This window comes from Cyprinodon tularosa, unplaced genomic scaffold (assembly GCF_016077235.1).
Source record: "Cyprinodon tularosa strain WSP-4 unplaced genomic scaffold, ASM1607723v1 ctg496, whole genome shotgun sequence".
Taxonomy (NCBI): domain Eukaryota; kingdom Metazoa; phylum Chordata; class Actinopteri; order Cyprinodontiformes; family Cyprinodontidae; genus Cyprinodon; species Cyprinodon tularosa.
The window spans coordinates 108,442-123,393 of NW_024039225.1; the positions used below are offsets into that span (position 1 = coordinate 108,442).

At 36.9% G+C, this 14,952-nt stretch overlaps 1 protein-coding gene across 1 annotated transcript in view; it reads left to right on the plus strand.

Moving 5' to 3' along the window:
- abca12 (ATP-binding cassette, sub-family A (ABC1), member 12) overlaps positions 1-14,420 on the plus strand; it is a 71,352-nt gene extending 56,932 nt beyond the window's left edge. Inside the window, exons 63-73 of the mRNA XM_038302622.1 lie at positions 2,488-2,650; positions 2,771-3,024; positions 3,895-4,099; positions 4,758-4,867; positions 5,103-5,253; positions 9,228-9,362; positions 10,323-10,426; positions 10,711-10,803; positions 10,919-11,024; positions 13,053-13,190; positions 13,708-14,420. Of these exons, the coding sequence (XP_038158550.1) occupies positions 2,488-2,650; positions 2,771-3,024; positions 3,895-4,099; positions 4,758-4,867; positions 5,103-5,253; positions 9,228-9,362; positions 10,323-10,426; positions 10,711-10,803; positions 10,919-11,024; positions 13,053-13,190; positions 13,708-13,812 (1,564 nt within the window). The 3' untranslated portion in view covers positions 13,813-14,420. The remainder of the gene's footprint in view (positions 1-2,487; positions 2,651-2,770; positions 3,025-3,894; positions 4,100-4,757; positions 4,868-5,102; positions 5,254-9,227; positions 9,363-10,322; positions 10,427-10,710; positions 10,804-10,918; positions 11,025-13,052; positions 13,191-13,707) is intronic.
- Positions 14,421-14,952: the final 532 nt, after the last annotated feature.

A 14,952-nucleotide genomic window follows, 5' to 3' on the forward strand; every position in this document is an offset into this window, starting at 1 on the left:
TACATACAAAGCCTCTGATCACAACTGAACTAGATCTGTAGCTCTGGTTTTATATTTAAGGTCATTTTTCTTGTGGTTTGACCTTTGCCCCAGACGTTTCCTACTGTCACATTCCTTTTCTTTGCTGGAGAATAGCATCCCAACAACATGATACTGCTACTGCAATGAGGGCAGTGCAGGTCCAGGGTAAATGTGTGGTGTTGTTTTTATGAGAGACGTTATTTGAGGTTTGTAGTTTTAAAAAGAAAAATGGTATATAAAAACCATACCAAATTTATTTATAAAGCACTTTTTACACCCAAGAGGACCAAAGTGCTGTACACAATCATGAAATTCAAACAATAAATTATAAAAACAATAAATAGAGGGGTGTATAAAAGTAGTAATAAAATAAAAAGCAATAACAGAATAATAACAGAAACAAAGAAAGACAAAGTGAACACCTCAGACTGTGTTAAAAGCCAAGGAAAAGAAATGGGTCTTAAGAAGATATTTAAAATCAAAAAGTGAAGAGTCCTGTCTAATGGCCAAGGGAAGGTCATTCCACAGCTTAGGGGCTGAAAAAAAAGAGGGGTCCCCTCTAAGCTTGTGTTTTGTCTTTTGCACCCTCAGTAACTACTGATCTAAGGGATCGAGAAGGTGTGTGTTGATGTTTAATGCAGGGCAAGACCATTTTGAGCTTTAAAAGCAAATAAAAGGATTTTAAAATCAATCCTTAAATGTACTGGCACCCAATGCACATTGGCTAAAATGGGGGAAATAAGATCAAATTTGCTTGTACCTGTTAAAAAAAGCAACATTCTGTACCCTCTGAACCTGGGAAATGCATGAATCACTTATACCCTTATACAGTGCAATACAGTAACCCAGCCGAGTGGTTGCAAAGGCATGGACCACTGTTTCAAAATACTGACGTCAAAGGATAGGTCTAACCTATAGCTACATCAAGTGGAATAAGTTGGAGTTTACATAGATATAGGTATAGATAGATATCGGGGGATAGAGAGTTTTTGTAGACCATATAATATGCTGTTACAGAATTGGAATTGGAAAGAAGCAATATTATTATAGTGAGAATAAGAGAATTATAGCTATCCTTGCAGAATCTTGATTTTTTTCCCTAGCCCTAAACGCTAGAGATGTCATTTAAAGTTAAAACAACATTAGACAAGATATGTCAAGAGATAATGAACTACTCTATGCTTTAGTATTTGATTGGAATGGTTCCCCATTGCTTTCTAATGTAAGGCCTAGGAGCTGCTGGCCAAGCTTCAGAATGTAACAAAATGTAAGTAACAGACTTCTGGCAGGCTGCCTGTAAAATATGTTCGATATAAACACTGAAAAATCTGTTGGCAAACAGTGGAACTCTGGATTAATCAAAAACTCAATCTTTCTTGCACAGGATTTTCCTAAGCCATGTGATCGTTCAGCTGTCCCTACATTTACAACAGCCTTTCTCCACATATGCAGTGGGAATTCAAATCTCTAATGGGTGTTACTTTGTATGCGGCTAGGTTAAATCTACAGCATGGACCAGACAGAGGCTGCTGTTGTCGAGGAAAAGCACAAGCTATGTTTTTTTGTTGTAGAATTTTTCTCTTTGGACAGATGACATTAGCATAGAAAGTATGTTATAAAAAGCACTACCTAGATGCTGTTACAATTCAAGCTAAAGATTTGGCTGAAGGAGAAGGACGTAATGCGTGATCGCTCTGATTTAGAATTTTAAAGTCCTTCTGATGAAGAGTTTTGAAGAGAAGTTTTAAACCAATATTATTTTTATGTTTTCTTTATCTGCATTGCAATACTTCATTATATTATTCATCAATTAAAATTAGGACCTCTGTGTTGGCCGTTGTTGTTCCCAGGCTTCATACTGAGCCCTATATCATCGTAGGCAGAGTCAGCACTCTGCTTCTCATTTATCAGACAGATGTCTCCCTCCCAAGCAATGACTAATCGCACTGCTCCATCTGTCAGGCTGCACCCACCTGGTCTGGTCTGCAGCCTTCTTGCTTCTGTTTCTTGTCATGGCTTGGCACCCTCAGTCTGCCTACCAAGCACCTTTTTTGGACATGGCACACGGACGCTTTGTCTCTATCTGGCTTTGTGTCTCTTTCAATTCCGTCCCTCCTTCTTTTATTTTTCATTTCTCCCTTCGATTCCTTTTTTTTTCTATTGCCAGCTAATCTCACACCCTCAATCAGGTGATGCAGTTTATTTGAGAGAAAAAGGAAAGACGTTCTTTCACCTAGGGAATAAAAAGAGAAGTAATTTATCCTTGTCCGTTTCATGACTGAATGTTTACCCACCTCATGGTGTGATATTTTCCACTTTTTCTTTTCCAATACTCTTTGATACCTGCATGATCACACCTATTGTTTAGTCTCTTTGGTGTGTTAAAGATCATTTCATTTGACAGTATTTGTTTGATTATTCATGGTGATTTGTTTTTAAAATATTATTTGTTTGCCAAATTCTCAGGTTCGCCACATTCCCCTGGATGTATCTGTTAGCAGGGCTCTTTAAAGATGTAGAAAAAGCCTTCATCGCCTATGTGTGCATCAACCTCTTCCTCAGCATCAACACCATCATTTGCACCTCCATTCTCTACTTTTTGGGACAAATATCAAGCCAGAATTCTGAGGTAACCAACATACCTCACAAAGAGCACAGCCTTTATAGAAATAAAATGAAAAAGTATTTAAACTAGGATTTTTAACCTTATTTATTTTTTCTCCTCTTATTTTTCTCTTTTTTTCTACAGGTCATTCATGAGATACTGAAGAAGCTGAACCACGCATTCCTCATCTTCCCTCAGTTCAACTTTGGGAACGGACTAATGGAGCTGGCCAGGACAAACATCGAGGTCCAGATTCTAAATGGCTATGGAATCGATGCCTACAAAAATCCATTCTCCACAGAGAGCTTGGGATGGATGTTCATATCTTCCTTCATCCAAGGCGTTTTCTTCTTCACCCTGCGCCTCCTGCTCAACAGGCGTTTCGTACGCAAAGTCAGGTGCGAAAAATACAGATTCCAGAGGTGTTTTTTTTTTTTTTAGCATTGTGTGTCTAAAAACAACTAAAGCTGGAGTATGCTACTCTTAAACCTTAACACTCAGTATGACATCTACAGAATTTTCTTTCAAGGTTTGTATTTTGTGCTGTGTTCTAACCATTGGAAGAATCCGGGTTCGATACCAGCTTCCTCCTGTGACATGTCAATATGCCCCTGGGCAAGGCACTTAACACCAAGTTGCCTAACGATTTTTGTATCAGTGTAGGACTCTTTGAGTGCAGTTATGTGAACATTACTGTATGACTAGAACAGTGCTGCATAAATTCATTCTGTTTACTCTTTGGAGCAGCTAAATAGTTAGAAAACTCTCTTAGGGGGGATGAGGGGGGATTGCATCCCCCTTCTTAAATGACCATCCCCCCCGCACCATCCCCTGTGACATTTTATTACTGAATGTTTAAAATGTTTACTATATATTAACAGTAATGGCAATAATATTGCCCTTTCAACATTTGGCAATTAAATCAAAGAAGTGGCCTACCATGATTATGAAGCTGATCCCAGTGGGAATTTGTCCCTAACTATGTAGGGGCAGTGATAGCCATGCCAGTCCAGGGACTGACTGCAGTTCTACTGTACGGTGCCTTGGTCAAGGTCAATGACCGGGGTACCTGACATGTAACAACCATACCATGCATATTGCTTTAGGTTAATAAACTATATTAATTAGGCTATGTATGCTTAAAAAAATAAAATAAAATCACCATCCCCCTTCTTTATTTTTTACAACTAGACTTATGTATGTATATATACATATATGTATTCTTGTTTTCACTAACACTTAAAAGAAACATCTCTCTCTACTTTTAGGCATCTAATCTTGGGAAGAAAGACCCTGCCTCAGGATGCTCTAGAAGAAGATGATGAGGATGTGGCGACAGAGCATCTTCGAGTGGCCAGCGGAGCAGCCAGCTCCGACCTGCTGCAGATCAACCAGCTCACTAAAATCTATCAACACCTCAATAAGAAGGTGCCTGCTGTCAAGAGCTTGTCTGTGGGCATCCCTGCTGGAGAGGTAAGATCTTAGAACCAAATAAAAAAAATAAAGTACAGTAAATAAAAAAAACCAATGGATTATGCAGTCTAATCCAATTAAAGACCACTTAAAAATGAAATGGTCATTGTTTTTAATTAATAATCAACCCGTGCAAAGTCTGAATTATGTTCTTTTTTTTTTAAAGATTTTACGTCTTTTTTATTTTTAAACTCTTTGAAATTCAATTGAGTAAATCATTGTATATTACTAAAAAGTTAAATTTTTTTGGAAGATAGTGGTTGTTGGTCAATGTTACAGACCAGCTGGAATTTACTGTCATATCATGTAGAAGTAAAATGATCTTCAAATATCTTGATATTTATGACAAACAAACAATAAAGAAATATCTGTACCAATCAGTTATGCAGGCAGTCAAATTTAGTTCCTATTTCTAGCTGGCAGAGAGGGTTTCACTAAGGGACTCTGTCCATTCGCATCAAGCTAATAACTTTATAGCTTTGATCCCTTTCAAAAAAGCATTTGGCAACAGTGGAATGAAACAACTGCAATTAATTTTTCTCACCTCCTTTCTCTACGGTACATTGCTGTCATCTAAAGCTCTAAAAGCTTGCATTAAGATCTATTTACTCTTACTATTTTAACATCTGAATTTGAGTTACTAATTATTGCCTTTCAGTGCTTTGGCCTCCTTGGGGTGAATGGGGCAGGAAAAACAACCACCTTCAAGATGCTGACTGGAGATGTGAGCCCAACTGATGGCTCTGCACAGATCAGGGACAGCGAAGGGTAAGCTGTACAGTGTTTAATTCATAACATTTAACATTTTCAAGTTTTACTCCAAAATAATGCAGATATATATGGGTAAGTGCCTGTAGAGTGTTTTTTATTTATTTATTAGAGGACACAAGTACACTTTAAATACTTACAATGTTACAAAGTTATAAAGTTTGGAGAGGAGAAAGATATAGCATTGAAGAAATTTAAAAGAATATTTTTTGTGCATGTATTTTTCTTCCCCCAGGCGCTTGGTAGACATCATGGAGTGCCGTGACAAGGGAATTAACATTGGCTACTGTCCCCAAGTGGATGCTCTTGACGAACTGCTCACTGGAGAAGAACATTTGTACTTCTATTCCCGCATTCACGGCATCTCAAAGAGGGAGATAGCTGGGGTAAGCAAGAGCTGTCTTTCAAAGCTCTGGGTAGTGACAACATCATATGCAAAACAACACAGTATCTGATACACATTCTTAGGTGCACTCTTACTGCAAGAGAAGAAGCTGTTGCCTCCATGCATACTTAATCAAGGCGTGTGATATGTATTGAAAGTCCTAGTGTCCACAGCAAAATGGAAAAAGCTTTTGTTATTTTGGCTCCAGAATTGAAGACTGAAGTTTTCATCAATGCATGCGCTTTTTTAGCATCTCTGCAAATTTGTGTTTAAAAGATGCATTGATGGTGGTAGGATCTTATTAGATGTGTCACTTTATCCCCATTCTTCTCATTTATCTTTGGGAGAACTAATCAATCTTGGTTCTGTGGTAATTACTCAGCGTGCCTGTCTGTCACTGCTGCCAACATGAGAGAAATTAGCAGAGGAACAGAAAGAAAATGGAGTTTAGAACGAGCTTTGAAAACATTTTGTATATATAGCATACTTTTTTTCTTTATGATAACCTGTATCTCCTTTGCTTTTTTGACTAAACTTATTTTCAACTGCAGACATGCTGGTTATATAACTAGATCCCAAAGGACTGGACTTGTATGCATAAAATTAAGCAGTCAAAGTTCAATAATAATAGATAATTATTCAATATTTCCAGTCTTGTTCTTCCTCTGATTGTTTTTATTTGAGGCAACTTCAACCTAAGTATATTTAGGATACGTTCTTGAATAATTCAGGGTTTTTCTTTCTTTCCTGTAGATTTAGTGGATTCTTACACTTTTCAGACTTAATAAAAAAACAAGAAATCTTTTTTTACTTGATGCAATAGAATGCAATTGACCAATGGGCTTTGCACAACACATTTGTTTAACAGACTTAAATTCAGGTAAGGAAACAAATAAAGGGAATTAACTTTTGCGATATCCATCTCATACCATGTTTTAAATTGTGAACCACTCAAAAAAAGCAAATATACTAGCTTACTTTTTTGTGACGATACCTTGAAGCACCATTTTTTTCACTAAGTTTTGTCATATAGTGAAAATTACACACTTGCCCTTGCCTATAAGGTACTGTCACATATTGAAACAAAACCACAAATTTCCTTTTAAGGATTAGTAAGACGATCCAAATTTTGTTGTTTTTGTAATCATAAACTTTAGTTTAAGTATTTTTAATCTGCTATTAAATGCAACTGTAGCAATAAAAAAGTATATTAACAATGCATTTTGCATCATCTAATTAATGGGAAAATAAAGAATCCTAGCGAGGATGGATATGTTTTGTAAGTGCATGGCTTACTTCCATGGAATAACTAAAGCACAACTGAGAATCGTTTCCACTTTAGTGAAGGAAGTTATGAGTTCAGTTTAAATTAGCATTGTCATCAAGTCAGGTTAAAAGAGATTCATTCAGTCATGTTTCATGACTCATGCTTTCCTTACCCATTAATCTTTTTATAGCCCACCTCACTGACCACACAGAGCAATCACATCCCTCTGTGACCTCACGCTGATTTCATTAGTTCAGAGAACAAAGCAATAAATCTCTAAAAGCTAACATTGATCCAGCTATGGTCGACCGAGGTGACATTCTGGGATGCTGTCATAGATCAAAGGCAAAGGAGGCAAAGGTTCTCTTCACATAAAATGTAAGATATGTTTATGGCTTTTTTGACTTTTGGTAGTCTGCTGAAACGTACTATCATTTCTCATACGTGCTGACAGCTGGCGCGGCAGTTGTCATGACAAATCTGGATTATACGGAAAAAGATACCTGCCTCCTTTTCTCTTCCTCCACTCCATTTTCCACGGAAACCCAAAAAAACACTGATTGCCTCTGACACGCTCATTCGTGTTATCAACAGAACCAGGGACAACATCAGCATGTATGCTCTGACTCACACAGACACAGAGAGACAATGAAGCTCAGAAATAATGTCTGACACTAATCACTGTCGCTGCTGTTGTCGCCGGCCCTTTGCCGTCTGATCAGGGCTAATGACAACAATGGTCGTAATAGCCGCAACGTCAATGTCAACCTAATTCACCATGATGAAGTTATATATAGAATTTCTCTTATGATGTCCCCCACTGACAGTCCTCTTGCTGTGGATAATGAGACAAACCTTAATGGGGTCATTTCATATTGGCATGGTTTTGTCAGCTTAATGAGCTGTTGCATCAAAGGTGTCGGAGGGTGGCTTTTAGGAGAGAACATGAAAACAACATATTTTGATCTGAAAGGTAAAATACTGCGAGTACTAGTCTATCAGATTTGTTGTCTCAGCACTGAGCGGTTTTCTTAACTAATTAAATTTGCAGAGTTTTTTTTCTTTTCTTTTTTTTGCTACCTGGACCAGTGAACCAAACAAAAAATCAAACATCTAAGGCTTAAATCCTCTCACAAAAGTAAAGCAGGAAATCTAAGCCAACTGAGGTAGATATTGCATTGGCTTGCTTCATTGATCTGCTTTTCCAACTCACTAGCTTATGGGAAAAGGGCCATAGTTTAATTGGAAATGACCTTAAGCTTTTTCCAAGCATCCCAGTATTGGAGCTCAGTTTCGTGTGACTGATAAAAAAGTAGATACTTTTTAAGTGTCTGTATCTGTTTAGGATCATTCTGCTTTGTTGATTTATTGCTATTGTTTTTTACTGACATGCACCAAATGGATTATCCTGCATGAGTTCCCGCTGCCTCAGGACTGCAGCCATTTTTAAATAAAGTCACCATGTAGTGTCATCATCATTGTGCAAACAATATTAAATATTCATGTAAGTGGAGCTGATAGACACCTTGTGTAAGTCAGTGTGTTGTTCTTGTAAAGCGAATAGGAGGAGGCAATTACTGTAAGACCATTAATATTAAGTTCCCAGTAAGGAGCAGGCCACTTCGTGCTCCTTGTCCTTATAAATCCACATTTCCCTGCTGTGGATGTGCTCCAAGCAGGAGTGGGTTTTTGGACCTCCTCTGGGAGCTTCTAATTGGTGGATTAAAGGGATAGAAAATCAAGCTACTGTTTGTTAGTTTAGATCTGATTTAGTAAACTATTAGGTTGGGGTTTACTTTTCCAGCTGGAGATAACATACAACAGCTTAAGTCAGCAGTATACATAGACCTTACAATGTCATGATGTCTTGATAATGTCAGCCATTTTTGATTCATTTAACATGTACTTAATCCAGGATTTAATGCTTATAGCAATAATAATCTGGTCATTTTTTCAAACCTGTTTTATACACAATTTTGGATTTTATTAAATTTTTTTTATTTCTCTTATCTAAGCAGGATCAGAACTGCATATAAAGACTCAAGTACCATATATAAATATAACTTTGGGAGGTTTAAATTATATTCAAATTGTTATAGCTGAGAAAAACTTCCCTTTAGATAAAAAGAAAATAGTGTGAATATTCAGAAACAAACTAGGAAGCATAAATAATGAAGAATATTATACATTTGTAATCAACATTCTCTTACAAAATGAACAACTTCAGCATTACTTAAATCTCAAGGGTCCTCATAGACGGCTCAAATGCTCATTTTGTGGTTACCAGAGACAATGATGATGGGGAAAAGGGAATCAGAGAAAGTACATTTCCACATGTTGACTCAGTTATTAGAAACTGTTTTCTTACCCTTCAACTGTGGAAAAATGCTTCATAAAATCCCAAAATTGAGATGACTTGCATCCTGTTAGAGTGTGTAAACCATGGACCAGAACTTTAGTTGTATATAATTATGACTGTTCGTGTTTTCAGGTCAAAATACAATTAGTCAAAAAACTTTGAATTAATTTGATCGATGCAAAAATAATATTATTACATATTTGTATCTGTCTGTACTAGAGGCCATTTATATGAACAGAGATTTTTGCAGTTCCAGCATTATTTCAAAAGTAAAAATAAAAAGGAGAAACCTGTGGTACTTGTTATTCTGCTCATGCCCAGTCTAACCCCCTACATGCTTCCTTTATAGGTGGTGAACTACCTTCTGAAGAGGCTGGAGCTGAATTACCACAGAAACATCATTACTGACCAATACAGCTGTGGAACCCGCAGAAAGCTCTCCACTGCTCTGGCTCTCATCGGACATCCACAAATCCTGCTCCTGGTGAGGAGGACAGAACCGTCTATGCAGACACATCTGGCTAATTATTTTTCTCAATGGACACAAAAAAGGAAATATAGAGCTATATTTGGTCTTTTTTAAATTTTACAGAAATCCTTTTGCCAGTAGTTTTTTTAAATCCTTCTTTGTGTCCCTCTATATATTTCATCCATTTGTCACCATCCGTAGATCGAAATCTTGTAAACAGCATCCATCTTTCTGCTTTCGTCTTTTACAGTGTTTTCTACAGGCTGCCTTTTGTTAACAGCCTGCTTTTCATTTCTTAATATGTCAATATTTTAGTCAGAAATGCACCAATCAGATGTCTCAAATATGATATAACTCTAGTTCCTCTTTCAGAAGTATATCAGAAGGTTTTGAAAAAAATAACTATTTTTGCCTACCTAATATAAGCATTTATTAGAATATAATAGAGTAGAATAGAATATGTATCCCAGCAGCTAAATAAATAGAAATTACTTAACATCACAACTTCTTGCTCTAAAAACAAGAATATCTATCTTTAATAAATAAACACTTTGCATGATTGGCATCAGTATTATTGTTAAAAAAAAGCCACTCCATTCCCTTTGAGAATGTGGATCCTTATCTAATCTCAGGTTGTCAATGCATCCAAATTCAGCATGTTTCATACAAGACACAGTCTGCTGAGACTTTCTCTCCCTCTCAAATCCTACATAAATCACAGACATGTCTCAGTGTCTTAGAACATGTAGTTTCCTTTAAAAGAGCCAAATATTTTAGTCTAATAATTTCTTTCCCCAGTTTCAATTTAAGCACATGTAGTTTTTAGTTGTGTTGTGTTCAGTAATAGAGAAATTGTGTCATTTTTGAGTCTCCATTATCAGTGAAGGAAAGTCATAGAGAAAATGTGCCAATTTCTATGTACATCTTTAACCCTGGTATTAATGCACTACTCTTCTTAAATTATTTTTATCACAGGATGAGCCAAGCTCTGGCATGGATCCACGCACCAAGCGTCATCTGTGGAAGATAATCACAGAAGAAGTGAGGGGCAAATGCGCAGTTGTCCTCACCTCTCACAGGTGAGAAGTAGATCAAGAATATAGCAAGAGTCTACTTAATATTCTCATCACAGCTCACTTAGTCTGCACTTCCCTTTTTATAGAAAGGAGAAAAGATAAAAAGGCATGAATTGTATTAATAGGTTGAATAGCATTGTAGCATTACATTCTTTATGTTTTATACTTCTTTTTTAGTGGTCTGGAGATGAAATATACAGCAAGTTTTAAATTGCAGACTAATTATTTTAAGCCTGAATGGTTCTTTCATGACCTTTTATCTTTCTCCCCTTGTCTCTGGATCTCAGCATGGAGGAGTGTGAGGCGCTCTGCAGCCGTCTTGCCATCATGGTGAAAGGTCAGTTCCGATGCCTGGGCTCCCTGCAGCACATCAAGAACAGGTTAGTGACCTCTACTCCTCCTTCACTTCACCCTCACTCTCTCCTACACCCACACCCTTACCAACCCTCAGACACATCATAACAGTACTTTGTTTATAAAATCGTCCTTGTGCAGGTTTGGCAGCGGGTTCACAGTGAAGATGTACTTGGCCGAGCCCTCATGTGATTCAGAGGAAATCACTGCTTTCATGCAGCGCAGATTCCCCACCACATACCTCAAGGTGAGCCTTATCAACCATTTAGAGAAGTCAAAAGTACTTAGTAAAGTTAAGGTGAAAGACTTTAGAAGAGCACCAGGAATGTTATGATTATTCTTTCATTTATTTACACACATTAAAAACATTCATATATTGGAATCTTTAGGTCCTTTACATTCTGAGTCAAATTCTGTATTCATTTAATTTATTTTGTATCTATTGTTTGGTTAAAAATAGAGTTAACTCTATAGGACTGGGTCAATGATTTAGTTCTTTAAATTCTAGCAATTTATAGTAACAGATTTTATCCTAATATGTTGCAAACATGCCACATAAAGGTGTTAATTTTATATTAATTTATTTTGATAACAAAGAGGCTTTTAAAATCCTTACAAAAACAATGCAGTCACAAGCTAATGGTGTATCGGAAAATATAAAAATAAACATATATTTTTGGCTAGGTCTTTTATTGTTAAGAGGTCACACAATAAGTCTGAAAATCTCTGACCTTGTTGAACCCTAAAACTTTTATATAAATAAAGTAGAACTTAAAACTTTATAATGCAAGATTTAGGACTGTATAAATGATGTTTGCAATGACATGACAACATAAACATTGACAAAAGAAGAGATCAAATATAGCCAAGCCATGTCTGACAGTAATAACACCCCAAGGTCGTTGTAAGTAGCCAGCAGCAGTAGATTTTTTCTCCCCCTATAGTAGTCTGACAACAGATTTTGACATTCCTCATTGTTTTGTGTCAGAAGTCAGTTGCTTGCATCCACACCAGGAAAACATGAAGCAGCATAGAGCTAGATGTAGGTTTAAACTTTACTCCTTCTGGCTTTGAGGCATGTGAGGTGCTGCAAACTGCTCACTTTACAAACTGCTCACTTTACAAACTGCTTAAAACATTTAAAGCTCGGCTACTAAACGCTTAACATGAGCTAGTAATTGTTTTTTCGTTGTTCTTTTATTTTAAACAGATCCCATACATAGTGGTAGATTATATAGGCTGTGGCACCTCATAAGACATTTTTAACATTAATGATTAGTAGATATTCCAAATCTTGAGTTTAGGATTATAAACATTTGCATGAAATCCTGTTAAAACGATTAAATGACATGCATGCAGTGGATAATTCTTTGGCATCTTCATTTGGCACAAACCCAGATTAGCTGCTTCTTAATGCTGACGCTAATGGCCAGTTCAAGATGGACAAAAATCAAATCAGGGGTTCTATACAGATAGTAATGAAAGTTCAAATTGCTATCATGTTTGCATTTGCTGTTTATCTAAAAAGCCAGGTATTATTTAACACCAAATTGAGGTTGGATATGATCTTCTTGTGTGAATTAGCGACTGAGAAATGTACATAAAAAGAGTTTCTGGACCAACTAGCTCTTTAATAGTAAGGTAATATAGTGTAAAAATATCCTTCCACTAGAATACACCAGTGTTTTTGTTTTGTATAACATACGTTTTGCACAAAATGCTTTTTCTTTTCTCAGTATGCATTTCACACAGGAGGGTCATTAATGGGACACTGCCTCCAACCTCTTATTCTGTTTGAAAATCACCTGTCCTTCTATTTAAATAACAATTCAGTAAACACGTGACAATGGTTTAATTGGTTAGAGTGCCAGCTACCGAGCGCTGGGGACAAAAAAAAAAAAAAAGGATTAATTCTAAGTAAGATGCCAAAAGAGTTTCCCACAGCAGATAAGATGGGACTGGATATGACCTTATTTAGCAAATTCATAACCATTATTTTATTGTTGTTGGTTTTCAAGACTGACTTTGTTATCAATTGACCTATAAAATTGTATTTTAATGGGCTTAAGATTGTTTTCTTAGAAATCTAGAAATAGAAAATGCTTCTCTTTATTCTTTGTGTTTTGTTTGGATGTAGCTTATTGTGGATTTGCTTTCAAAGAATGCCAATTTACTCTCCAAGAAAACGTTTTACCAACGTTTTAGTTAAGTAATTCTGATTTCACTGTGATTTTTTTTTTAACATATAAACTCTGTTTTCTTTCTCTACGCATAGGACCAGCACTCTGCCATGGTGGAATACCACGTACCAAACGCTCCTGGAGGGGTTGCTGACATCTTCAGCCAGCTTGAGTCCAACAAGCATGCACTGAGAATCAAACACTTCGCTGTGAGCCAGACCACACTGGATGAGGTGAGGAAAAAGAAAAAAAAAAAGAAAAAGACAGGACATAACCCAAGTAAAAAAGAAAGAGAGAGAAAGGGAGATGGGGAGGTACTGTGTGGCTTTGTAGGAATGGGGAGAGGGTAGCAAGGGACAGAAAAAAGGGACATGAGATGAGAGAAAGAGCGGGATGATGGTAGGGGAAGCAGGGAGAGAAGAAAGCTGAGTGGGAGTGAAAGACAGAGCAGAGAAAGTTTAAAAGAGGCAGAGGAAAACTGACAGAGGGTATGCCTGAGGGAAAATAAATGGAATATGAGTTTGGGAGAGAATCCATGAGCTTTATATGCAGCCAAAGCTGATATTCTTCAACTACTCTAAACCCTTTGGGGCTCTGGGATTGGAAGAACCCATAGACGGAAGAAAGAGAGGGGGGGGTAGGGCTGGGAAGCTGACCAGACGATAAGCTAAATATAACAGTTTTCTTTAGAATAAATTATTGCTATTTACTTTGAACTTTTCTCTTACAATGTTATTTGATTGCCCACAGGTCTTCATCAATTTTGCCATGGGAAACATTGGCATGGAAACCATACCGATTCACAATGAAGACCAGTTCGAAGACCTGGACTCAATTAAAGCTGTAAAAACATAGACCTGATCATTCCAAATTAATAAAGTAATTTAACCAAATTTAAATCTATTTCTTAAAAGACTGATCAATTTAAGGTTAAATGAACTGTTTCTATATCCCAACCTTTAATTATTTTAAAAAGCATTACTTGCACTGTTATTTACACATGACTTGAATAAGTTGACAAACTGATCATGTGCTATTTACTGCTTTTCTTTGTTTACTCCCGATGTAACAGATCACAATATTCATGCAATTAAATTATTCTTTTTGTGATTGGGCATCTAGAATTGCTTTTCAAAAATGGGTATTCATCAATATAATTCTTAAATGTACAAACATAATGTACATAATGGAGCAATGCTTTGATTGCATGCCCCAATGTATCACATTTTAATATCTAGGTAAATATAATTGTCAGTACTAGGTGATACTAAAAGGAAATTATATGTACTCACTGTTTGAAAAAAAATTTTTTTCTACTTCTTAAACCCTCTAGGGATATAATTGCTTTATTAGCTCTTCTAAATATTAACCAGTCTCTATTTGAACACTTGAACTGTAATCTTGGATGTGTTGATTATGTTTTTTAATCAAAATAAAATTTTCAAGTGCTGTTGCATAAATGATTACGTTTTTTTTGTTGTCTTTTTTTATTGAGATACATCAACTTTGTTCATGTGGTTGACCAATAGTTTTTAGCAGTGTATCTAATAACACTCCTGTTACTCTCTGATGCTTAGGTTCAACCCTTGACCAACTCCGCATTTTGTCACTTTACAATCCCAATCTTCTACGTATTTAAAGCAAGAATATATTAGCCCCCGGGGCTGCTCAGTGATGCAGCCGGTAGCACTGCCGCCTTGCAGCAAGAAGGTTCCATTTTCGATTCCTCCCCGGTCTTTCTGCATGGAGTTTACATGTTCTCTCTGTGCATACTCGGGTTCTCTCTGGGTACTCCGCCTTCCTCCCACAGTCCAAAAACATGACTTTTAGGTTCATTGGCTTCTCTAAATTCTCCTTAGTCGTGAATGTGTGAATGTTTGTCCTGTTTGTTTCTGTGTTGCCCTGCAATGGGCTTGCGACCTGTCCAGGGCGTACCCCGCCTCTTGCCCGTAGACAGCTGGCGTCAGCCGGCAGCACCCCTCTCGCCCCCGGCTG